This window comes from Ascidiella aspersa, chromosome 5, assembly GCF_963924565.1.
Source record: "Ascidiella aspersa chromosome 5, kaAscAspe10.2, whole genome shotgun sequence".
NCBI classification, from domain to species: Eukaryota; Metazoa; Chordata; class Ascidiacea; order Phlebobranchia; family Ascidiidae; genus Ascidiella; species Ascidiella aspersa.
This window is the reverse complement of record NC_139451.1, coordinates 25,182,963-25,210,477: the sequence shown is the minus strand read 5'-3', so window position 1 is coordinate 25,210,477 and position 27,515 is coordinate 25,182,963. Positions and strand designations below refer to the sequence as shown.

The 27,515-nt window shown below is 34.2% G+C and overlaps 1 protein-coding gene across 1 annotated transcript; it reads right to left on the bottom strand.

The window, feature by feature from the left end:
* Positions 1-1,483: 1,483 nt before the first annotated feature.
* LOC146145585 (uncharacterized) lies at positions 1,484-12,432 on the bottom strand. Its single transcript, XM_083389766.1, has 12 exons — positions 12,227-12,432; positions 11,642-11,870; positions 10,925-11,071; positions 10,327-10,731; positions 10,041-10,130; positions 9,810-9,953; positions 9,308-9,425; positions 5,743-5,802; positions 4,994-5,156; positions 4,452-4,662; positions 2,978-3,160; positions 1,484-2,179 (listed from the first exon to the last, which is right to left on the bottom strand). The coding sequence occupies exons 1-12, from the start codon at positions 12,358-12,360 to the stop codon at positions 1,889-1,891; spliced, it is 2,175 nt and encodes a 724-aa protein (XP_083245892.1). The 5' UTR covers positions 12,361-12,432; the 3' UTR covers positions 1,484-1,888.
* Positions 12,433-27,515: the final 15,083 nt, after the last annotated feature.

Here is a 27,515-nt window from a genome sequence, read left to right as displayed (position 1 = left end):
ACCTTAAAACATATATATATATATATCTTTTAAGATCTGTTAATTGTGTCTGACCTGAATTACTAGCTGTGCTAGTATTTTAAACTGTTACTTTGGCTGTTGTCACGATCTTAGATAAAACTCTAAAATTTAAAAATGCTTCGCCGGCCAATGAAATTATACACGACCTACTGTTTGGAAGGCCAGTAAAAGAAATGATTGCATTTTTACAAAAAATAACCTTACGCCTATTAATTACTTGTTCCACATATTTTTTATTTACAATGGAAGTTTTGCTTGATAATTCACAGCGGCATTACAAATATTGTCATGAGCAAAATTACAGTGAAAGTGAGTAGAAAAGAAACACAGAAGTGCAAACAGTGAGAGACAATGTGGTAAAAAATATAAAAAAATAATTTATTGAGTCCTGTTTAATCAAGCCTTAAAAGTTTAGTAACGGTCAACTGGTAAAACTTTATTGAAGCATGTTTCGTTCAAAAATATGACGTGTCAACAATGTTGAGTAAAACACAGTGTCGCAATGACTTGACTTGACTTGTGATTTGAGGAAAAATTACGTGATTGGAGTTATTTACGCAAAGGGTGACCTAATTGAATACATTTTAGTTAAATTAGGTGTTTTCAGTCAATCATTAAACCCAACAAATATGCAAAATACCACTCAAAACACGAGCGTTTTACCATTTTTATGAGTTTAACACTTGTTTTCCATTGTTTGGCTTTCTTTATTAATGACTTGGCTGGCTTACAGTACTAGTACAAGATGATATACATTGAAATCAATTTCGGCGCGTACCTAAATAGTACTTTAAGAACAATATACTCAAAAGGTTTGTGATAATTAGCAAAGTTGATAAGAAGCACTTCAAGTTTCTTATATAAATACAACACAGGTCATTCACGCCCAGAGACTCAGAAATAGGTACAATGTTAACTGTGATCACCCAAGTGTTAATAATTTATAGATAGATAATAATTGATTAAACGGTAATTGTGTCCGTTAAATAAACTTTATTATACCCTGTTAAGCGATTTGAAGAAGTCAACAATAGAATACAGATGGTACGCTTTAGGAAAATAGTTCAAGACAGAAAGTTTTAAGAGGTTGTTGGAAAAAAATTGTTACACTTGAGAGTCACTACAGTACGATAATCTCCACAACAAAGTATGCAACAAAATCAACTGTTAACTTTTACTTTTCTTTAAAATCTTTTCCTTGGGACTTGCGATAACCCAAAATTATGTCTACCTAAGTAAAGAATAAAACTAAAAATAACAATATGAAAATTATATATACCGTTCCTTTTTGGGAGATGCGATTTAAACGCAATTAAATATATCCTTTATTTAATTTTACATTTTTAGTTGTGCTGTGGCATTTTAGTGACTGAAACCTAAAAGAACATTTAGCATTCTTTTATGCCTAAATTTTTTAAGCATTTTTTATATAAAAAACATCCTAAAAGGGGTTGTGAGATAACTGGCAATGATAGATTTATAGGTCCCTTGTCATGTAAATAAATATAGAACATAATAATTGATTTAAAAAAATAAGCACAAAATATATATTTAAAAAGCTATACAAATGTAACTACAAGTAATACATTTTTAGAACATTTACTACATTTTAAGAACCCAACCTAAAAAAAAACGTTTTACCAAACAAACTTTGCTGCAGGCACACAGACCGACATTTCAGCAAGTCGTTTAGAAGTTTTTTCAAGCATACAATAATCACTAACAGTATTGTATTTGTTTAAAGCAACTAAGCTATAGTTCGTGCCTTTTCGCCAAATCCGATAAGAAGCAATCTGATGTGACAGGGCACATTAAACGTGAAGCAGATCTGGTTGTTTGTAATGCAGGTCCAAAACGCTCGATGTGATCAGACACCCGTAATGACGATGCCCTTTGCCACACATTTGCCGGACTGTTTTTCCAGCAGTGAAGGCCATAGGTAGGACACAATGAGGTCGGAAGCTCGGTCAGACGTGTGGAAACGGTCGTGCTTGTGTTCCTCGTAAGATGTTGCATCGTACTCTAGCAAGAGCGGAGGGGTTTGGACAGCGATTGACCACGAGAGCTGAACGCACTCTTGTATGTAGGAACGGAATGCTGCTGATTGCGCGAGGCCCGGCCGGTCGTAGAGAGCCTGGCAAATTTGTTCCAACACATCCTAAAAAACAAAAGTTGGTGGGCTATTTAAAAACACGACATTTTAGAAAAACGTTTTACATATGTTACACATTTTTTGCCCTAGCTTATTTAAAAAGTTGGTATGTATATTGTATATAGAGTTGTCGCCAACTAAGCCTACTTTGAGTCACTAAACTACCTTAATTGAATATATTCAAAATTAACCTTACGCAGAGATATCATTTAAACTAATGTTTTGTAGTTGCGCTTGATTTACATTTGAACAGAAGCCCTGACTAGAAAACATTATTTTTAGGAACATGGTATTACATAATTACAAATACTAGCTGCAAATTTGTAATAAAATAGTAGTATTTTAAAGATTGGTTGCACCGAGTTAATGTATTTTGGCTCGTCAACTTTACTCCACAAAGTATCTCCGTCAGGGATGTAAGACGACACAAAATTTTCCTAAATAACCTCGTGGTCTCGGATTCACAAGAGCACAGAAATGAAGGACCAGTGATATATAACGTCAAAATATGTAGACAATACCAGTTAATTTCTATGATCAAATTTGAGCCTTATTCATAATTGTCCTTTTTGTTACATTTTTGCAATTTGAAAGGACAGGTAGGTGAAGTCATCTAGTTGAAAATATTTTACTTAGGTACAAAAAGTACAATCATCACCGAAGACTATGGTCAAATAAAATATCTACCTATAGTTAGTGTCAGTTACTGACTATTACTGAATTGACCTTAAGTAGCTTAAAACTTATTTAATAGCAAAAAACACTTCCAGCAAGGAAAAATTCTTCTATCCTTATCACACCTACCTCCACATTCTCTGATATGTCGTAGTTTTGCGTTGTTCTTCTAAGGTAGGAGTTAAATGAATTCTCCACCTCGTTTACAACCAGTTCTTTCTTAGGGTCGGCGAGAACCCGCGATGCGCACATTATCTCACGCAGCTGATGGCGAATCTTGTCCAATGTATCTGACGCCGATCGGAAGCTCAACTGAAAAATATTTTAACAATATTCAAACTCGATACTACCAGGAGTATTGAAAAATAAATAAAATAAAATTGCCCAAGAAGGACATCTGTGCAAGCAAGACCATGTTAGCTTGTGGAAGGATTCGAAACCCCAACCAAATGGCCTTAAATCTTGAGGAATAAAAAATTGATACAAATTACAAAAATGAGTGAGAAAGTTTTGAAAACAACAAAAAAAGACTTTGCCAGAAGCGCCGTGAAAGCACGTGAAATTTGTTGTTGCGGTTTTCACTGCCATACTCTATTGCGTATTTTTTTGTTTAGGTCTTTTGCAATGCTTTTCAACCTTTTTTCATATTGGGCATTAAGTTCCTGCATGACCTTGGTTTTTTACAGACATGATATTACGTTTAATATAACATAAAAGCAAATTTGAAGACATTAAGCCGCCGTGAGGGTTGATAAGTTTTTAAAACCACTGTACTATAGGATTAGATACTTAGGGAATGAAAAATTGATAAAAAATTGAAAGTAAAATAACTAAGAAAATTTTTTTTTTGAGCAATCAGTTCCATGTTTTTGCTGATGGTAATAACTGTTGGTCATCAAAACTTAACTGTGCTATTTTTATTAGGGTTAAAAGTTTCACCCAGTTATTTGATTACATAATTAAACCACAAAATAAATAAATCAAAAGACAGCTAACAATAGTGCTAAATATTATTAGTGTAAAAATACTATAAGATGTAAGATTGTAAGTGTGTGTATGTCATATACCTATGCAAAAGCTTCTAAACCAGGGGTTCTTAAACTGGGGCCCATAAAAAAAAAACAGTTTAATTAAAAAAAAAACGGTATTGCACTGAATGCATGAAGACTCCATTTCACTTTTACATTTTTGGACCAAAATCAGCAGACTTATGAAGTCTATTTGTATTTTGACGTAAATTCATGACGTCATTTAAAAAAAAAGTGATTATTGTGGTCCACGCGAGGCCAAAAAAAATTTTAGGGGTCCGCGGTAAAAAAAGTTTAAGAACCCCTGTTCTAAACTTATAGTTATTTATTTTCAGGGTGATATTATTGACAGTTTTGTCCAGCATAAGTTGTGACTGTTTTCGAATTAGATAATTATAATAATTAAACAGTTAAGTATACAATTACGCCAAACAAATAACAAATAAGTTAATGTGTAAGTTGGGAAGTAGGTATACAACACATCCCCATCAAAAACACAAAACGAAAACTTCAAAATACTGCACATCTTGAAGATGGGTCCATTTCATAAAGCAAAAACAAAATAATTCTCTTACCACCATAACAGAAAACAAAAGCTTGGACTTGACGGTGTCGTTTTCTCCGCTGGTCCACGATTCGTCAAGTGCATCCAAGGCTTGTAATCTCCCATCGCTGTAAAGGTTCCGGAAGTTTCTCGCGAGCTCACTTGGTCTGATGAAACCATCAGTGATTTCCTCGAAACTTTCGCTGCCGCCATCAAACGATCTTTGTGCCTGCCTTGATAGTCTGTTCATATAAAGTAAATTTGAAGAGTACCATAACGATTTGGTGTTTTATGCAATTTTTTAACGATTTTTAATAAACAATCTATTATATATATATATATCAAAGCATTTTTGTACCTTTTTTCAATTTGAATCATTTAATCAGCTTTATAGCTTACAGAAATTTAATTTTGTCTTAAAAATAGACAACATATTGTTTAAATAAAAACAATGAAAGGCTTGAGTGAATTAAAACCAAAATAACCCCTAAAGCCAAATACACAAAAAGAAGAAAACAAATTTAAGGTATACAAACAAAATGACACAAAATTGAGTTTTTGGTAGACACTGACCTTCCCACCAGTTCCTTTTCTCTTTGCTTTAGTTTTTCAGCTGCTTTTTGTGATCGATGCAGCTCATGCCTCAAGCGGTCGCATTCTTTTCGCAAAGTTGCCACTGCCTCAAAACTTTGCGAACGTCTGGGAGTCCTTACGATAGCCGTACCGCTTGTGCTTTCTGAAAACAAAAATTTCCTTTAAGAATTAAAAAAAGTGCTACAGACTGTCGTAGACTAATTTTTGATAAATATCAAACTACGTATGCTTGATACTTGATATTTTATTCTTATTGTACCAGATACCTAAAATAAAGTGAACTGCTGTAGGATCTAAAACCTAATGACGCCATTACTATATTAGGCCCAAATTTTCTTTATGGTTAAAAAATTTAGATACTTTTAGTTGTTAATATTTTTTGTACTATTATTAAAATATTTTACAATTCAAGGTAGAAAAGGCTGCGTCTTATTGTGACCATTAATCCAATGTACATGTTAATTTGGTAACAGATCAGTACGTCTCCCAATGTTCTAGTATCGGAAAAAAAACAGATTTTACTAATAAGTATTAGGTATCCGTTTTAATCAGATAATATTGGACATCCCTATGTCAAACTTAAAACTACAATTACAATGCTGAAATAACATATACACATCATGATAAGGTACATTTAAAAAAAAGTCTAATTCTTAAAAGTATAAAATACATTTAAACAAGTGTTATTAAGCATGGTAATGTAATATGATAAAATTTTTATGAATTACCCGGAGATGAATCAGAAGCAGAAGTTCGTTTCCTTTCCTCCAAATCAAAATCAGCCGAACCTTGGTCATAAAAGTTTGAATTTATTTTCCACCTAACAAGTCAACTAATACAAAACAAGGCTACAATACTATTTTAAAGGTTATTAACATGAATAAGGGAAAATTGATAGGCTATTGACAACTTTTTAATCAAGGGTTTTTAAAAATTTCTCTTCAAGCTGACGTCATTTATGTAATAAAAGCCAGAAAAATATTGATAGTAGTGAGCAACAAAGTACCTCGAACATTAAAGTAAATGCAGTGACGTAGGCCTATTTTGCGTTGACTGACGCAAGTAGAACATTTATTGTTTGCCCTAGTACGCAATGCAAATATAGGGCCGTTAAACTCTGTTTACTTTGGATAAACGGTCAAGAGAATTTTCCAGTTTTAAATCGTTAAAGCGATGTTAACTTTATATCTATTACACCTAACTTTGGCACATCTTGCTATAGTCTTTGGCTGACCGTTCTTTAAAGCTTTGAATGAGACTGAGTATTGTGAATGTTTAACTATTTAAAAAAGTATTTTAAAGATTCTGTGTCTGTTTATGTCCTATTTTTTCCAAAAAGATAGAATCCAAATTTATCACAATTATGTTAACAAAATAATTAGGTTAACAAAAATAATTATTTGAAGATAACTATGTTAAACAGTTTCTTAACATTTCAACAGTGGTCTTCAACAATAACATAGGACAGAAAAAAAGTGTGTTTTGCTCCTCTACACACCACACTTCCGTCTGTGTTATTCATGCAACAAAGAAGTCATGTTTATATTGCCATTATGATTGGTCACATTGTTCAGAATAAGGCTGGCCACGAGGACATTAAAGTATTTTAACCTGTCAAATATGCACCAGTGGGCTAACATATAAAAATAAAAATTTGAACTATAGGCTAATTTAAAAACTATTAACTGGATGTGCCCTTGTTTAAGAACTTTGGTTCTATTTATTCTAAATTACTGCAAAAAGTGTAGAGCTATTAAAAATGTTGATATGTTTTAAATATGTTAATTTAACCCAATCTGAAAATTTATAGTGCCAAGATGTGCCGAAAATATGTTGCAAAGAAACCTCCCTGGAATTGTTACAACAACTTGAAACACGTCCCACATTCCACAGCCTTTACAAATGCCACTCAAATAAATAAACCGACAGGTTACAGTGAAAGTATGTTTAAGTGCTTGCTGATGACTAAACAGCAGCCTGTGCTATCTTTTTTAGGCTTGTGGTTTTAGTGAACTGTAGTCAACGCAAAATGTAAATATTGTAATTCATTGCAGACAAACAATTTATTTTACTCCCCTTATACATTTTAATTTTATGGAAATTGGAAAATGATTAAATGATTACATTATTTATCCTTTGGGAATTTAAAATGTTTATATTAAAACCTAAAATCAGTATATATGGTTTTCTTGGTGTCAAACAACATCTAAAACCATTAAAGACATTAACCCAAACACAACCAACTAAAACAGCTTAGCAAAGATCTGACATCAAATAAGACAAAGGGGAGATATTCTTTCGATATCAGCACACGCCACTACAGCGATTTTAATCTGTTATGACAATTGACTAATTTTTTTCTTTGTCCACCGAGCAGCCAAGCATTCCTGTTCAAAGCACCCCAGTAGCGTCCATTTAAACTTGTAAGAAGTGCCCAAACAATGATGTGGCTATCTGATTTCAGAGTAGGCACACAAAAAGCCATTGTGGCTGTGTCTTGAATATCTGAGTTAGGTAAGAATGTTGGGACATAATTGATCCCCTTAGGGTCGTGGAATCTGCCAGGCAGAGGTCACAAAGTTTTTACTCTGCTGTTAGGGATGATTCAACGTGCGGTGCTTTGTGACAATGTAATGTGGTTTTGTTATGACACAACGGGCAATTCCGTGGCGCCAACTTATTTTTATCACAGCGTATGGGAACCAGAGTAAATCCTCTACATAATTTCTGGTGCAATCGCCTTTGTATCTTATGTTTTATTTTATCTAGAAGTTAATTTGTCGTTTAACAATTTGTTTTAATCAATACAATAGTTGAAATTGCTGCAAACACTTGTTATTAGGGTAATTTTTTCAACACAATTGTGATACATATAAGCAGATAAAAAAATGTGTAATGTTTTTAAAAAAAGGTAAAGAGTTTAGTGTATTTAGGTAGTTACACAACAAAAGGTAAACCCAATTTTACCATTATCCCTCGAATTCAAAACCTAAAACGAAAATATTATATAAAAAAAATATTTCTTTCAAAATATATTTAGGTGGTTTTTGGAAAAATATTCTTTCAATGTTTATTAATTTCTTGTGTTGGATAGACTAAGCACTTCACAACATAAATTGAAAGTGCCAGGCCTAGCCCAGGGTCATGGTGGGTTTTGACGTCAGAGCTTCAATGGCACGCTGGTTTACTAAACAAATACTTAAAATCGCTGATACATTCAGCTAATGGCAGAACAACAGGACTTGTGCCTCTAAATCTAATATTTCAAGTGTCTTTGAGTGCTGCCACCAGGCAAGGCCCTTTAATAAGACTCTATTCTCTGCTCCTAATTTAAGTGCGGTGCTTTTTTATTTCACTCAATAAATTGAGGTTAAAGTACCATCAGCCACCAATCTGAATCACCACAGAGCAGTTAGTTGTTTTCTGGTTTTAAAAGTTTACTATTCGCAAAGACACAAAACTTCATTTTGGCTAAGCCTATTTTTTACCAAGCCCTCATTATCATACATGTCTATCTATTTGGTCTTTTGGGGCAATTATGGGTGCTTGGTTTAAAAATTGCTACATAACAAAAATGTGTTAAAACAGATCTGTATCTGTATTTCAAAACATGTTTAATTTGCTCAGTGATATGACAAGTTTATATCATTAAAACTACTCTCAAAATTTTCCAAAGGGATTTTTACAGCAGTGTGTATATATATAGCAAAAAGCCTTGTACATATGGGAAAATATTTATATATTTTTAAAGCAATGGCGTCCAATCATTAAATGAAAATTACAGTGCACTGGTAATAATGGTGTAGCGTTTTAATGAAAGGGTAAGGCAAGGTGGCTTGTAATTTCAAGGGTAATTTCAGGTTGGGGATATTCCATTGAAAGATATAGCAGCAAAACTTTCATTAAAAATGGTTGAATTTTTTTACAATTCGCGTTTGATTATTTAAAAAAAAAAGTTTAAGATTTTTGTTTAAAGGTGACAAAAACGTTTCGTCGAATATTTATTGGAATAGAGGTGCAGCTTATTATCTGTTATATTTAGCCTACATGGCAGTAGACATGTAAGTTTTACATTTTTATATTTTAAAGACAGCGTATCTTATTTTGGAGAATAATTTCTGGAGATTTTGGTTAGATGTAGTAAGAATATCAAAGCCCATGGCATAAAAGCAAGTATAGCATTTTGTATGTTTCGAATATCTCTTATTTCATTTCTAATGTTCAAAATGATACCTACTTTTGTATGGCCTTCGATATTCTTACTACATTTCTTATTTAATTTACACAACTAACCATTGTGGCTTGGAGAAGCTAAAGATGATTTTGTTGGACTCTGATTGGATCCACTCTCACTTCGAAATTCCCCCGTTGAATAGGTTTCCGGTGTTCCAGGGTCGTCTGGAACAAACTCCTAAAAAAATCATGTGTTTTAATAAAGAATAAATAGTGTAAAATTATAGTTTTGTTGTAAAATTTAAATGAGTTCTTTATTATATTTTATTAGTATTAGTGACACCTTGTCAAACTAACAACAGTCAGAAAATGAAAACATTGCATTAACATGAATGTGTTTCTGCCAGGCACTGTTTAAATTGTAAAATTGTTCTTCCAGCGAAATTTTATAAAAGTACCATTGTTCCGATCACCAACTCAGGCAATCTTTTTTGCAATAATTTAAATATAAAATATGCCGGAAAGAACAATTTTACAATTGCATATGTGTGTTTATTTTTACACATTTTAAAACAATATTTAAAATACATTTCTCTATAAAAAATATTTTGCCAGCAGTAACCTTTAAAACTTCTATAACAGAACCAAATGCTTGTGAATAATGGTTTAACGAGGGAGCCAGTTTAGCATCGCCAGGAACTGAAGCAATCTCTTTTCGGAGTTGAGAAAATGTCAAAAGAAGATCTTTGTCTTTTTCAATCCGTTCCTGAAAAATTAGATACATAGATATACAAACAAACGTTTGTAGAAAAATTACTGAAATAATAGTGGGTGAACAAATTAATGAACATACTTGAAGAACTGAGACCAATCTTGGGAGTTGAGCATAGTTTAATGTTGGTTCAATAACATTCAGGACAGCTTTGTTTTTGTATAAGCGATCCTTGAAAGAAAAATATCATACATTGGACAAATGAAAAAGTAGGTTGTAAATATCTGTGAAAGGAACAACATTTTTCATAAATAAACAGAAACACTCTGACTGTACAAATCGTCGCGATCAAAATAAATCAACGCTGATAGAAAAAAAGCTGAAGTGATATCATCATAAGCAATTTTTTTATTGCGAATAAACCTACCTGAATATTAGTGGAGGAAAGCTGCATGAGTCTCTGGTGATTGCAATGTGACGGTAATTCTGACGGCGGGCTTTTCTCTGGTTTATTACCATCTATAGTAGCAAAAATGCTCTGGACCCTTTCCATAGGGGATTGTGGCGATTCGGGATCTTGTTCTGATAGACTGCGATTTGTCCGATTTAGTTTTTGAATTGACTTTTTACAGTTTGTTATCATTCGCTCTAATTCCACTCTGAGCGCCGGCGCCATTGGCAAAAGTTCACTTTTGATTTCCTCCTCTCCCATCGGAGTTGTTTCGACCTCCACCATTCCGTGCTCTCCAAGGCCCTCCAGTGCACGATTGAGACACCTTCTTCGGTGACGTAACATTTTCAATATTGCAACACCGTCAACACAGGCTATGATCTGCAATTTTATATATATATACAAAATTTATTTGAAGGTTGGTAAACTGATGAATGTTTTCTGATTATAAACATTATTTTTAATTATACTGCACATGTATTTTATTATGTTTTTGTGAAATCAGATCAAAAAACAGAAAACTGTTAACATGATGTAACAATTTAATGCTTTTTAATTTACTTAAATGAATCACCTTCAAAAGATTCTTGCATTGAGCTTCTTGCCTTTCCCAGTTATTAAGTTTAGGAAGGTCTTTTGATAAACTTCTTGCATACATCTTTACAATCTGCATAATCAAGCTATTCAAGGGAAGAGTTGTTGTAGGAAAGTTTTTTGGGTTCTGGTGATTTAAAAACAAAACTTCTTTATAAATATTTTGTCACATTAAAAGTGTTATAACTTTAGCATTACTCAAAGTCCAAAACTGGTGATCACAGTCTGGCAAGAGCCCTGCAATAGGGTTTGGAAGTTGCAAATTGGGCCACATAGGGGTCAGCCAAAGTGTTATATCTACAGTAAGGGTTAGAAAATTTAAGGCAAGGTTAAAAAATCGCATCGTGATTCAAACTTATTGCCTCAGTCATAAAGCTAAAAATGATTAAATTACTTATTCTTCAAAAAAAATTCCAAAGCCACTAATGTAAACCTGCTTTAGTAGATAGAGATATAGCCAGAATTGGTTTTGTCAAGGATTTGAATCACACTATAGCTAGGGTTTGTAATTTGCCAAAAACTTTATAGGTATCTTAGTTTGCAAACAAAAGGTTTGCTTACAGCAATAACCAGTTTGCAGCCATAACCTGTCTAAAGTTAAAACTGCTAATTACAATGTAAAAATATTTAAAATAAACAAAACTGCTAATTAGGTTATAAAAATATTTAAAAAATAAACATAAAGTTTATTATTGACCTCCAAAAATACTCTTGAATATAAGTTGTGAATAATACAGAGACTACGAGGTACTCCGTCAATAAACATTTCAATTGGAAAGTCAGGATAAATTTTGTTCAGTGTCTCTGTGGAGAGGTTGTTGATCAATTTGGCGACTTGTTCATTTTCGTTCTTCTCATAATGCAGGGCGATTTTGCGAAGGGCAAATCCTGGTTCATAGTCTTGTACCTTTAGACTAGGATTTTGTCTGAACAATAAATATTGTTGTGAAGTTGTAAATTTGTAAAATCTACTATAACTGTAAAAAGAAAACAAGACTTGTTAAAAATCCAAACCTGGTTTTAAAATAGGATTTTATCATTCAAATCATCATATGCCCTCTCTCCCCCAAAATTAGATATATATAAAATATTAAAAATTATAATCTATAAAAAGTAAAAGCAAGTATTCTAACTAATAACAGGCCTTTTAATATGAGATTAAATGTACTTAAACTAATTGCACAACTTAAAAATACACAAATTTCTGAAAAATTCTATGGAATGCAGACTGGATTATCTGTGACTAAATTAAAGGTTTTTTTTAAAGTCTGGGTAAACTTACGCTGGACCATCTGCCGGGGTAGAAACATTATTCCATTTCAATTTGGAGCTTGATCTTGATTTATCCCGTCTCATTCTAGAAGGTGGGCGAATGTTGTTGTTAGTTGGAGCCAGAGGTTCTTCCAAAGTACTCATTTTTATAGTTCAGTGCAAGAATTCAAGCAAAATACAAATAAAATACGGTGGAAAAAGTTTTTTTAAAACATTTTGTTGTCAAACACCTAAAACAATTGGTATAAAAGCAAGTGGCAATTTATATGCAATCCTGAAGCCGGGATGGAAATGTATATCATGCATGCCTAAAGTACAGTATTTATTTTTTTTTAAGTCCTAAAAGCAAGGTTCTAAACAAATTTTGGATTGATTAAGTCCCAGTCACAAACCAACTCATTAGTTTACAAAGTCAACCCTGGTCAAGTCTTTATTAGCACAAGTCAACTCTAAGAATCACTGTTATAAAAAGATAACAATAAGCTATTAAAATTGGTTAAACTCGTCTGATGAGCATCTGATGAGTAACTCCTTGCCTCAATCCACTGTGGAAAGTATGACAAGTGCACCCGCAAGATTTTTTCAACCTTTTAAAAGTGCACCCTGAAAAAATCTGAACTACACCCGAAATATGTAAAACGCTTGTGCGGAATATGTTTACAGTGCAATGTATGCAATACAAAGCGCATCTGAAAATCATAAAGTGCTCTTTTTTACCTTTGTTGCACCCGGTCGCCCGGATTTTTTCGGCCGTGTACCTGCGAGATCCCATCAAGATCTGCCGTACTTTCCAGCAGTGGCCTCAATGGCTTAATTCCAAGTTAAGTCATTTATCCAAAAGACTCAAGTCAAGTCATTCGTAAACAGTGATTAAAGTGCACTAAAGTCGAGTCATTGATTTAAGTCATTACAACACTGTTAAAAAGTTTAAATTATCGTACATATATAGTTCTTCGACAAAGTAATTAAACTTACATAGTTCAATTAAAAACAGATTACATAAAAAAGTTTGTGGAAATACTGCTGTAACTATTTTAACACCTTAAACTCCCCTCAACAAGAATAAAAATATAAACTGCCCTCAAATAGAATAAAAGTTATATTATCTAACGCTAACGGCGATTGTCAGACTAATACCAGGCATACCTTGAACGGGTTCTTAGAAACCTATACGTACAATAGTGATAGAGCGCCATACTTTTTTATAATAAATTAATAACTTTAAGTTTAAACCTCGATTTTGTTCACGCACGATCGAATGTTCAGATTTGTAGCAACATACTACATCGCTGCGTGTTGTCTTAGCTAAAAACTACAAGACTTTGTCCGTCTGACCTAATCGCGATTGAATAAAAGCATTTTAAAAGATCATATTTCAAAGCTGTCGCCAAGAACCGCACGCCGATGTAGCGCCGCGCGTGTCTGAAATGTGGTGACGTCATTATATCAGAGTGTCGAAAAAATCCTTGATTTGTACTGAAATGTTTTACCTTGGTTGTTGACCCCGTTGGCCCAAAATACTACTTCAGCGTTGGTCAAACTGACCAAGAGCCAAATTTAGAGCCACGCCTTGAACAAAAGCAGGAACGAGAATACCCTGTATCTTCCTCTGCAATGACACGTAGCCTGCACACCTTTGCCCAGCTAGATTTATATTATAGATAATTGCCACTAAAACTATTGCGTAGGCTAAACGAAGCGTTCCACCTTTGAGACGAAAAAGTACACCTTTCTATGAATTCACATTTTAACATAAGTTTGTGATATCATCTTTCGAAATTTAAAAAAAAATTGCTAGACGGGATTATGTGAAATCATGTATGGATAAAGACCGGTATTGCCTTCTAAACCTGAAATAAACTGACTCTCAACGGCCAATAATGTTGATATGCTGAGATTGGTAGAAAAAAAATGACAATATGAAATTGATACATAGGCTACTTAAGGTTGGGGTTAGGTAAAACGTTGTTTAAGCCTGATTCTGACCATTTAGGTCTTATTCCAACGGGTCCAGATCTTATTGCGAACAAGACGTTATTACAACAATTAAGTTTTAGTCTTATTGCGAAATGCGTTTTACGTTGATATTTTTCTTTTTTCGGCCTTAGGGCTAGTGTCCGCCCCAGCATACAGTTAGTCTCACATGTGAGAGATATTACAGAAAGCAACTGTAAAAACTATTTTTACCACCGCTTGTAGCCCAAGTGCTTCCTATATAGGCCTAAGTATATAAAATATATCTTTCTCGTTGTTTAAAAAAACTCCAAACGGCTGATTTTAGACCGATATCCCCCAAACGCCCAATACCCTCTCCCAACAGTTTCAGACGTTATTTTCGCCATTAGGCTAAACTCTTAGGAATTTAGGTTTTATTCCGACATGTTTAGATCTTATTTAAACGATTTATGTCTTATTCTGTCGTGAGTATTTTTGCGTTCTTAGCTAAAGAGCATCGTTTATGGTGTATTTATAAAAATTTTAATCAGAATTTAGCAACTTTGGAGCCAAACGACTGAACTTCGTTGAGGAAACAGAACAGCAATTTAAGACATAATTTTTATTGTTAAACACAAACGATAACGCAACATTCACAAATAAGTCGATAAGGGACAAAAAACAAAGATAAATTGGTTTGTTAATATTTGGGTGGTTTGAATGAAATTAAAATGTACGAATTTTGTTACTGTCTATAAGTTAAATACTTTTTACTGCATGTTCGTTCATAGAAATTTTAGAATTATGAACAAAATTTTACGAAAAAAACAGGTAGATAAATTATCGCCTGTAGATTTTTACAGAAAAAAATCGGACAATTCGTTTGTATTTTTAAATAATTTGCACATCGTTAAAACCGCACTTTTGTAAGTTGTCAATTACGCTCAATGGCAAAAATGTAGTTTCAACCTACTATATTACTTAAACTCATTGTACAGGTAAAAAAACAACCATTTTCGAAATGGGGGTCATTAAATCCATTAAGCTCCTTCAAGGCATAACGATACTATCAAATACATTGATAAGCGACAAAAAAAATGCCAATTGCTTTATTCTCCACTTGAAAACGATAAAGATTAAGAGTCGTTTTCTTTGCCAGATAAAAAGTAACTTCCAACATTACGTCGAAACAGTAATTCTCAACATGTATACCTCGGAGATTTTTATGTGTATCGAGAAACTTTTTAAAAATTGAGAAAATAACCTATTCGTCAATAAAATAAGCTTGAATACACACCGTCCATTAAAAAACTGATAGCATTGTGGTATGTTAATATTGCCTGGTCGGCAGTGTTGTTACAGTAATTATATCTGAATTGTTTTTGTAGTAAGGGTGCTGGGATTTTTTTTTCTCAAATAAAAAACGAGTTTGCGAAGCGCTGCGAACAGGATGACTATTAGAGATAAACCGATATCTCGGTTTGCCGAGATTTGATTTCTACCGATATATCGGTATCGCTAAATGTAGGCCGATATTTTAGTACGAAAATATGATATAATTTTCCTGTACAAGAAACAACTTACCTATTTTTGATAAAAAAAAATCGGTTTTAGCATCACACGTCAAGGTAATATGCAAAATAATAGTTTAACAATTAATAAAGGTATATAAACTAAAACGTTATTAGTTTCAATTAATTTAAGTTTTGAACATTTCCTAGGTATATATAAAAAACGGTATCGGTTGACAAAATTGTAAAAGAATCTGGAATAGGTATTGGTCTAAAAACGTGATATCGGTCGGCCTCTAATGATTATACACATGGCGACAGGAAAATTGCCAGCTCCAGACCTCTGATATTATCCACTGTGTAGCGGCAATGCCCGACCGGGCTTAGAACTGTAACGAGTCGACGGCATAAAGCGTTCACCGAACCATTTTTTGATATTCTCGCCGGATGAAGCCTTTCAAACGAGGGTCGGCGTTTTGCGGGGCTTGCTGCTTTACGTACTCTTGGAAAAGCGCTCCGATCTGCTTAGTGAATTGCGGTTGGCCTTTTAATGGAAAAAACATTTCTGCGATGAAAAGCAGGGCGTCGAACCGGAACTTTTGGGTTAATTTTTTCCAAACCGTAACCGAACCTGAACCGTTTTTTTGTAAGATTTTAAGGAGCCGAAATGGAACTGAACCGAATGATTTGAGAGGACCTAAACCTTAACTGAACCCAAACCTGTAAATGAAAGCGGTTCACGTCAGCATGACGTCACAACTTATATTTTACAGAGTCAAGTTACGCCATGTTCGAACTTTTATGAAAAACTATAAATATTGATTTAAAAATAAAACGTGGATTTTTTATTTTTCAGATATTTGAATAATAAGCTATTTTTCTAATACGTTCCGTAATTAAAAAAAATACGTCACGTAAAACTAATTTAAATTAATGACTTATAATTCAAAGATTATACTTTTTATTTCTATTATTTTTTTTTCTATTGCTCGAAACCGAAACCGGAACCGGAACTGAACCGGATTCTGAAAAGGTACTTTGAGCCTGAAAAGTCAAACGGTTCGTCTCCATGATGGAACTGTTTGATCAAAATATGGGAGCTGAGACCCGACGTAAGGTTTGTGGGATGTTGGCAGTATCGGACATGGATTTTCGATATTTTAGGTTCGGAGTCGATAACATGGTTGCAACTGCAAATTCATCGATATCATTTTTATGGTCGATATTGATAATTGATTTTGCAATGATCCCAAAACTAAATTTAACTGTCTAAAATCTAAATGAAAAACATTGTGGGTTGTGGCTTTGCAATTTATTATCAAGTCAGCTAAATTATCCAGTAATCTTTGCTGATTACGCAAATATTTTTAAGTTGGGTATCGTAAGTAACACCTATCCCACTTTTAAAATAAGATAAACGCAATGTTTCTGTTTTATGTTTTTTTTTCGTGTGGAATTTTTACATGATTAATTAGGTGCACTAATTTAGCTGTGCAGTCTAATATGTATTTTGTGCGTACGTTTGTGCCTGTGCCTGTTGTATTTTTCGAACTTTTTTATGGGGATGAAATCTACCAGAAGATCAAAATGTACTACAATGTGTTATAAAAATGTTGTATTTAAAATTCTCCTTTTAATACTGCAAAACAAAATTGCGCCATGTTCGTTCGGATTCAAGGATTCAGTTCCGGTTTTGGTTCGGGGCATTTTAAATGTTCCGGTTCATCTCCGGTTCGACTAAAATTGTTTTCAAACCAATTTTTAAAGTTTTGGTTTGGATACAATATAAGTTGCGTTAAACCTAAAAATGTGAGTCTAGAAGTGTGGAGAATAATTAATTATTAACTTGTATACCGAAAGCCATTGCAGACTCAACACCGAATCTGTCGATCAATGATGCAAGCAGGGCAGACTAGAAAAACAACTAGCCTGCAGTGAGGTTCGAACTCACCACCTCCGGTCAAGCCGGGACCGTCGCTCTACCAACTGAGCTATGCAGGCTCAGAAGGGAACGAGTCGAGAAACAACCATACACCAAATGCTTGCTTGAGCAAGTCTGCCCTGCTTGCATCATTGATCGACAGATTCGGTGTAGAGTCTGCAATGGCTTTGAGTATACTAATGATATGTAAGCCGTAGTCGTTGATCAAAAAACAGCTTCAGAAGGGCTAGATTTCAGTTGTAAACACACATGTATGTTCATGTTTCATAATTAATTTGTAACTCGTATTTAATCTAAGTTTCGTGAAGTATTAAAAAACAAGCAACTCGTTATTAAAATATCTGAAAAAAAAAACGTTTTATTTAATGATTATAATCATAATTATTTTTGTTTTTTATATGACTCTGTAAAATACAAGATGTGACGTCATGCGGAAATAAACCGCTTTTTAAACGGATTCGGTAAAGGTCAATTTAAAACATTCGGTTGATTTCTGGTTCGGCTCCTTAAAATCTTACAAAAAACAGTTCGGGTTCGGTTATGTTTCTGGAAAAAAACGCCCATAACCGGTTTATTAAGTTCCGGTTCGGTTCTACTCCCTGCACGAAACAAATAAAATTGTTTAGTTTGGTCGACCTATGCAAATAAAATCGAGTCGAGATACGTTTAGAAAGATAGCGAAGTGCTGTCGTTTTTACACAATTTACCGTTTATTTCGTTGGACGTGCAGTTGCAATTGACTGGATGAGCATTGTTGCCCATATTCACCATTATGATATCCCTGATGAAAATGTACATTTGTCTTTCAATTGACATCGTGTTGTCCAAATAGTCCATGCCGTACCATAGCAGGATAGGAAAAGTTCCATACAGGTTTAAATCTACAACCCCCTTTCCCTATAACGACAAAACAGCCAAATTACCGTTGAAATTAGTCTTTTAATTTTCACAAACAGATTACAGAATACACTACACTAACAATAAGTTCTTCCGTCTTCATCAGGGAAAGCTTTCTGAATAGTTAGTCGAAACGTTGGACAAAAAAATATATAACAGAAATCAGGGCTGCGGAGTTGGTTAAAAATAACCCGAGTCCGACTCCGGCCAAAAAAATAACCCCTAGTCCGACTCCCGAGTCTCGAGTCCGACTCCGGTCAAATGTGCGACTTCGTAGAGTCCGACTGCGCTTGTACTGTCTTTGTTTCATCAATTTACGTAAATCAAAAATTGGATATTCAGCAAATTCACTTTTTGGGGTGTCGTATAATTCATTTACTTACAATATGGTTGGAAAATATTCCACCATATGCTATTCCACCTTTACAATTTCCAGTTGGCGGCCATATCAGTCTAAAAATTAGGTACTGCGCATGTGCACGTCGGACTCAGGACTCGGGTATTTTTACGTGGTTTTACTCGAGTCCCGAGACCGACTCCAGCAAAACAAACCGACTCCTCGAGTTCCGAGTGCGACTCCGCAGCCCTAAAAGAAACTTATTTTTAGTGTACTATGCCTGGTAGCAACAGCATATTTACAGAATATACTATTGATTTTCGAATTGTTGGGAATTTTTTTGAAGTTGAAACAATGTAGATTAATTAAACAAATGTCGCTTTAAACAAGATAAAATATAGTTACCAGCAATGTGTTGTTGGGTAATATTTGTTGATTTAGTATGTAGGAGTTTTGCAATTTCAAGCCAGCTCGCTGAAAGGCACTAAAAAACTAAACAAAACAATCAGGCTTGGAAAGTGTTATGTTAATAAACTATAACGGCCAGGGGCGGCCAACCTATAGCACATGCGCCCACTGTACGATTACAAATGGATTACAAACACTCAAGAGATAATACAAAAAAAAAACAGTTTTTAGTCTCAAGGCACAACACGCGTTAAGACTTTTGAAAATTTATGTTTAAAAGTTGTTTTTTTCATAAAAATACATTTCAAAGTGACGTCATCAATTTTGTGATGACGTCATCAACAAATTTGTTCACCCAACTTGTAGACAAATTCAAGAGGAACAACTTTTCCAGAGAAACTTATTGCCTATCTTCTAAGACTTTTGCAGGAGAAGTCATAAAGCAGCACCCAGTCAAAACTTAAGATTTAGCGAAAAAGAATTCAGCAGTTATAGGGTTAAGTTCCTTATAGATGGAAATGAGTTTTACTGTTAAAAATTTGAAGTTTTAATAAATTAGCTGGTTGTTCTTCTAATACTTCATGGAACTTAAATCAATTACGAGTTACAATTCAATAATTATTCTGTAAATTTATTCCCGCTGTTTTGGGTTTAGCGCAGATTAAATTGGACCAGAACCGGAAGTTATAAATATATAAAATTCGTTAAGCCCGATCCAATCCGGAGCGGAAAAGTAAAACGGTTCGACTTCCTGACTTATACTGGGATGAAATTAAATCTAGACATCGCATAATTGTGAGTAAGGGGCATCTGAAAATTTGTGTGCGCATCTGACCAAGAAGTAAATAAATGGTGCATAGAATCAAGCGTTGGCCACCCCTGTAGGCGAAATAAACAGCAACAGAACCAAAATCCTTTTAAAACCGCTACCTGTCATATCCTAACTAGCTATGTTTTCCTTTGGTTATTTAAAAAAATCATATGAAAAATTAATGCAAACTGCGCGCTTTATTTAGAGCAGTGGTCGGCAACCGCCGGTCTGCGGACCGGTGTCGGTCCGCGAGGAGCTTGCTACCGGTCCGTAGCTGGGTTGCCCAACTAAACCTTTGATTTAAACCCGAACTGTACGTTTTATTGAAATGGGCCGGGGCTGGGTTAAATTGCTTGGCGGGTCGGCCGCCTGCGGGTTTCATTCGGTTCAATAATTCCCAGATGGGAACATCTACGCAAAACAACCTAAAAAAAGTTGTAATAAATTTCCGTTACTTGACATTTGTTTTTTTTAAGGCCGGTCCGCGACAATTTTTTTAGTTTTAAACCAGTCCGCATTGCAAAAAAAGGTTGCCGACCCCTGATTTAGAAAACATCGGTTAGTCTAGCTGGGGTAAGTAGTAAGTCATGTAATCAAGGCATTGGTCGCTCCTAGAGCAAAGGCTGTCGTAAGATTTCAACGCACAACCTGACATTGCCTAAAACTGCATACATGACGCAAATCAATCGAAAATAAACAGCGTGTGCTCAACGTATAAGGTTTGTTGCTTTAACTAACGGTGGTAACAAAGAAAACACGTAAGGCAAAACAACTCAAGTCTCAGACACTATCCCCTACTTGCGGGTTGATTTTTTTTTAAATCCCTTTATAAATGAAAAAAAAATAGACATTAATTTGGAGATTTCAGAGTGCCATACCAATGCTCCCAATGGAATGTCGCCTATCTTGGCTTCTTTTCCAGCATTCACGGAACACTGCAGTGGAATAAAGAGTATGGTGGCGGCCTTAACCAGTGCTTTACCAGGAGGCAAGTACTCAAAAGCCGAATCGTCATCCTGTAAAAAAGAAATTAGTAATGACTAATGAATAACACCAGGCAATACACATGCGTCATGCGGGCTGCATTTGGTGGCCATTTAACTATACTAAAATACGTGAAGTAAAAAAAGCAAAAATACACTATTCCCTACTCACCTACTGCATACAGTCACTGCAAAACATTAAACGGAATCTTCAGTAGTGTTTCCATTCGCTTAATTAAACATTTATAGACATAGGTGTACAATAAGTACGATCTATGGAACACAATACACGTTTTTTTTAGTAATTTTAATAAAAATATAAAAGCCATAATATCACAAACCAGAACCAAATATAGATGGTACCTCGGCACCCTTATATCTTTTTAATACCTAGCGGTACGCACTGACCCATACATCGCCTTTTTTCGCTGCTATTTTTTGTCCCTTTTTACTTTCTTTTTATGTTTTATCGCTTTTATCTTCACTTGATTTTTACACTGATAATGGCATGAGTTATTGCTGAAACGTCCATAAATTGGGAAATGCCGATTTTATCGATTATTATGGCTTTGATATTTTTATTGAAATATGATCTAGCTCTTCAAAAATCGTGGTTTTGATTAACGTCACAGGTTTCATAGAACAACGGGAGCCTGGATAGCAATTAGATAACAGTTGTTGTGTGTATGGCTGCTTTAATAAGGTAATTACTTCCGAAACTTTCCCGAATCACAAAAAAGCAAATACGAGTCTGCTTTTTTAATTTACGATATTTTGATTTTACGATATTCAAACTTTTCTTACCACAGGGAAAGTTTTTGGTGGCAATGGTTCGGGTTTTCTAATTATCATCAAGTAATATGCTGCTCCTCCCTGAAAAGTAAAAAAAATATGTAGCATAAAGTTATTTATCATTGTTATTTAACAAATTCATCAACCTGTTCAATTTAAAATTGTTAACATTTAAAATTTTCCACGATCTTTATTTTTATTTTTTTGAAACTACAAACATGATTGGCATTTCAAATAGCTGCTTACACATTAATATTGCAACTTTACTTTTAAGACAGTATTGATATAAGAACAAAATCAAAAATAGAAGTAAACTTACAGCAGCTAATAGAATTAATATAAATATGCAAAGGAAAGCACAAATTTTTCTGCACATCAAACCTGTAAAATAAACAAAAATAATCTTAAAAAAAGTTATATCGAAAAATAAATAAATACAAATTTAACAAAACAGTTTTTTGCTCACTGGTAAAGGAATCTTTGTTGGAAGGTATGACAACAGTTTTTTCAAGATGACCAATAATGGCATCCATGTTTTTCTTTCCCACCCTCCTTGTGACAAAATCAAGTGTACTTGCATGTTCTAGTTTATCTAAAAGATTGTATTCTTCTTCCTCAATTTCTTTGGAATAAGCTCCACTTGGAGAATCGTAGGGAACGTCTGGCAATGTAAATTGCAAATTTTGTAATCAATTTTGCTTCAATTAAATTAAATTAGCAATTAAAAAGGGTTAATTTAATTTCGAAAAGATATTTTTTTTTGGTTTATAGTTTTTGTCTTGCCAGAGATATGAATATTGTATTCAAAAAGCTGACCTCAATGTATTTTATTAAAGAAAAATATATCAGTATCTGATGCATGCTTAAAGAAAATAACAAAAAGGTAGGTCCTTACATGAGCTTACAGCCACATTTACCTTAAAAATTCTTAGGAACTTTTTATGACCTTTTAATTAATGCATTCCCCAAGAATATGTTATTTAGGAATGTTTATTTTGTAATATCAGAATATTAAAATGGTATAAAAACAATATATTTTTACATATCATATATTGCCAGTTTAATGTAGAGAAACTTACATTTTGTATAGAAGAGTAGATTTAAGGCCCACCTGTATGTATAAATGTTAAATTTATTTATTATGTTACTGTATATCTAAACACTTACCATCCAAACTTTCAAGTTTTTTTTGTGGATAATCCTCCAAAACCACCACAGTCCCAGGAACCTCAGGGTTGGGTTCAAAGCCATAATCACCACTTCGAGAATCGTCACAAAACATGGATTTGCAAATTGCCTCCTTGTGTACAATTGGCTCACTGTTGCATTCTACGTTTAATATATAAAATAACCTAATTTTAGACCAATATGGTAGACTCAAATTCTAAATTAACTGAATCTAAACTAAGATTCGTTTTTGTTACAATTCTTAATAATTTGGTTCCCAGTGTTATTGATAGGTTAATGAGATCAAATTTAAGTTATATGTTTTCCACTTTTAAGTAACAAACCTTAAGAAAAAAATCTTTAAAAATCCGTAAACGTTTAAAAAAGAAATAGGTTATTTAAAACAATTCTGTTACTCGTCAGAGGAAACAAAATCCGCATTTGGGCGTTTTTCTCATGTTCATTTTGCCTCTCGACTTTGGTGATAACGCTATCAAGTTTGTTGCTTTTAAGTGCATCGCCTTCGGAGACTCCTGGCTGGGCTTTACCCTTCTTGCTTTTCGAAGACTTTTCCTTTGTCGTCTTCGCCATTGCTAAATATGATAACCACAAACTACAAATTACAGCACTCACAGTCACAGCGTGGGGTTTTTAGCTGTCTTGTGACGAAATAAACGATACATGTGCGTTTTACTTCTTATTGTTGTTTGGTGATTGGAGATTATTTCATTTGAGACTATAGATCAAAGAGATTTGTTGAAGTCTCTTTGAATAGATCTATAGAATCTATTATTTAATTTTCATAATGTATTCTATTATTTATTTTTTAGCAGACAACCCGTAGACCGCTCCCAATAATATTTTTTTTAATTCAAAAGCTTGGGTTAGTAACGTAGGTAGATCGCCTACAAAGTATTTTCTCAAACGTAAAAACAGTTAAACAATCTTATAAATAGCTGAAAGCATTTTACAATATTACTTTTTTAATTATTTCCAAGTTTTAGCGAATCATTCAACAAATATTAAACGATTTATTTATTTGTTAATTTGGTACACTCATGTGGTTTTTAGCCAAAATTAAGATGTTGCCGCGCTTTTGTAAAATTAAAAGTGTATTACGTTTTCTCTGCATATGGATAACCCCAAAAGAGAAGCAAGGTAAATTTGCTTATGGTCAAGTAATTGATATCTATTCTATGTTTTAAAAATTCAATAGCAGTTGCGTTTTGTTGACAGGTTGTGAATTCAAGTTATTCAAGTGGTTTGGAATTTTCAACTCTCATGACTTATGAGGTAACACTATTCTAAAACAATGTGGCTTATTTCGGTTCATTCACAACAATTTATAGGAGTTTAGACAAGTCATGGAATTTAGATTAGGAATTTGCAGGAAGAGCGCTAAAATGTGCTTAAAAACGTGTCGAAAATGATTTCACAAATATCGTTTTCCGATATTTATGGGAATTTGATTAAAATTGTATAGGGCCTAATCTTTAGTTATTAGGTTTGTATTTACGAGTAATAACATATAGCATTCGGTCCTAGACTGCCTCGTCTTTTTCTCGTTTTTATTTTCCATTCACTGTTACGTCACACACATTTTTTGGTTTCAGCTCTTGAAATCAGTTACCGTAGAAATGTAGAATTCGCTTATTATAGGCAACATTTTAATTTCGCTAATTATAGGCTACGTTTATGAGCAGACTGAGTGTAAGCTACTGTGGTTGCGAGTTTTTCCAAAGTTTTTGTTTTTCTTAATTCAGTTGATTCAACGTAGGCCTAAGCCAGGTGGTCTGTCATTATATACTTGATCGATCCATCATAATTTATAAGTTTGTACAGCTGCTAAACTCAAAGAGAAGGGTGTATTCGTTGAACTCAAAATCTAAGCAAAAAGTCGTGAGCAAAAAGTATTTAGCTGACTCCTTGTGTAAACGCCAAGAAGTTGCATTATTACCATGTGCGAAAACTCGATGTCAATCTTTCAGAGTATGAAAGCGGGTGTACACTGTAAAAAGTATATCCTGACATTAGAGTATTTGAGTTTGTATCGTACCATACTGAATGTACAGCAGAACTCGCATAGAACAGATAACCGTCTACAATGAATGATTCTCCAGTATCCTAGACTCAGACTTAAAGGAAACACAATGATAAACACCTTGTATATAACGGATATTAGCTGGTCCCGCCTGGTACTTTATTTGCGAGTCCTACTGTGGGGTAGTCATTTTTGGCCCTTTACCTTGACTTCGAATATCTATAGAGCAAGAACATTATTAAAGGGTAAGTAAATAAAGACAGACGTAAGTAAATAAAGACAGACGTAAAATGTGTACAAGGTTGGAATGAAACAGAAGTGCAGGCCAAAATAAACAATCTTCAATGGTTGCATTTAAAGTGTCGAAATTTACTGGAAACAATGCTACAGCTACCAGTAATTGCCAACAGTATGCTACCACGATTTCACTTACTAGAGTTCCTAAAGTGAGACCAGTGTAGCATCCCAGTTAGTATTTTACAGTTTTAGACAGTAAACCAGGGATGTCCAACCTTTTAGCTGTTGACGGCCGCATTGACCATCTTTATTGATCTCACGGCCGCCAGTAATTTTTTTTAAATATGACGTCAGAAAGTTAAATCATAAGGTGACGTCATAGAACAAATATTGTTAAACATATAGGCCTACTTGTTGTTCTCTAATCATCTCGTGCAAGAATTTAAAACTCCAATATTGTCTTATGGCGCGAAGAAAAAAATGCGTTTATTGTTTTTTGTAAGACGTGACGCAGCTAAAAGGCTGATCGACTGATCGTCAATACGGCGCGCATGCACTTCCAGAGTGGTACCAAATTCGTTGACCTAGGACCCCGGGCCTACTGTCTGTGGTTTATGACTTATTCTTTTTTTGGTTTTTGGCCTGTTAACAAACTACAGATTAATTTTTGCGTCCGGGCATTTAATCCTCAATGCATTTTCTCTCCATTTGCTCAATAACAGTTTAACAAACACTCACACAATCTTATTCGCTTAAACAAGGCTTCCTAAAACTACCCCTCAGCCTGCCCCTCAGTTTTGCCATGACTCCACTTAAAACTCGCATAACACATGCCTCCTCAGTCGTTAATTATCGTCATTTTCAGCCGCGCCCCCTTTGGTAATTTTTTTATGCCTTACACCCCCCTACTAACAGCAATTCGGCATTTTTCAATTAAATATCACTGAGACTAAATGAAAGTAGTAAAGTGTATTGTTGGCCGCACGAAGCGCGAAAAAAATGAGTTTATTTGGTTGAATTGGCTAAACTGTAATTCAGAAGGCTTTTCGCATTGGGCACCCAACAAATTGTTCGTGCTCGAACCATTAATTTTTATTGAGCTGATTTTGACAAACGTGTTGTGAGAGCATTTAGTATACAAGGCTGGTATGTATAGCGCAAAAATTAAACTATGCGTTATCGTATTGCAAATAAAACGCACATAATACAACGGCAATATTGTAAAAACATTATAGATTCGCGAAAAAGTTCGAGTTCCCCTGTTTCTAGCAGCCTGTTATCATAAAATAGTTTGAACGGGGGATAACTTTTATCATTTATCTATAAGTTAGCGAAATTGTAGTTAAATAGTGCCGTTATACCTTCGATGATATAAAAACATGCAATGGCACTCAAAGAGACTTAGTGCTAAAAAATATAAAAGTAACGAACGAATCGCAAAATTTTTTTGCAGTTTCAGTGTTAAAATTGGCAAAAACAGACAGTTTGTACAGCTGTAGGAGTGGTGTTCAACCCAAATAAAACCAATAAAATCGCTGCAAAAAAAGTAGATCTCGTGCCCCCCTTAAGAACCGCTGATCTCGCGCCCCAGTTAAGAACCGCTGTTCTACAATGATTTCTTTTTGCAACAGTCGTAAAAATTATAATCTGCATTTAGCATATCAACTACAAACGCATGCCAGCACGGGCAGCACGGCCACCATAACATGCTTATTAAAATATGTGTTAACGGCCGCATAATTATTCATCGACGGCCGCAGGTTGAACACCATAGCAGTAAACGAACAGCTTTAGCTGTAATGGTCAGGTTCCAAAAATGTTGCAAGTTTAGGTTAGAAATTTAACTTAAATACGTGTGTTAAATTTAACGTATAAGTTTTTTTTAAAGTAATCTTAACCATGGAAAAATGTTAAGCTATTCAAGCTATTGTATAACTGTTTTCCTTTAGAAGTAGGCCTATGCCTATTCCTTTTAATACACAAAAAATAATTAACAGCTGAAAACTACTCCAATGTCCTGTATTTAGCCGTTTGTGTTTTCTTATGTTTTAACAGTATTATACTCTATGTCAGTGCTCTTCAATCGGTGTGCACGGTGTACCCTAGGGTGCACCAAAATATGCATGGGGTGCACGAGTACGAAAAGGTATACAAGGGTGCATCACAAACTTTTAAAGAACCATTAATTGTGGACTTCTTACTTTTAAATGATCGAGCGCTCACCAAAAGTGTGCAAAA

Bases quoted from the DNA above. Each gene is read 5' to 3' on its own strand.
- LOC146145585 (XM_083389766.1), bottom strand. From the start codon at position 12,360: ATGAGTACTTTGGAAGAACCTCTGGCTCCAACTAACAACAACATTCGC. The intron at 10,732-10,924 runs GTGATTCATTTA...ATAAAATTGCAG, and splicing joins AATGCAAGAATCTTTTGAAG to ATCATAGCCTGTGTTGACGG. The intron at 10,131-10,326 runs GTAGGTTTATTC...TTTTCTTTCAAG, and splicing joins TTTCCTCCACTAATATTCAG to GATCGCTTATACAAAAACAA.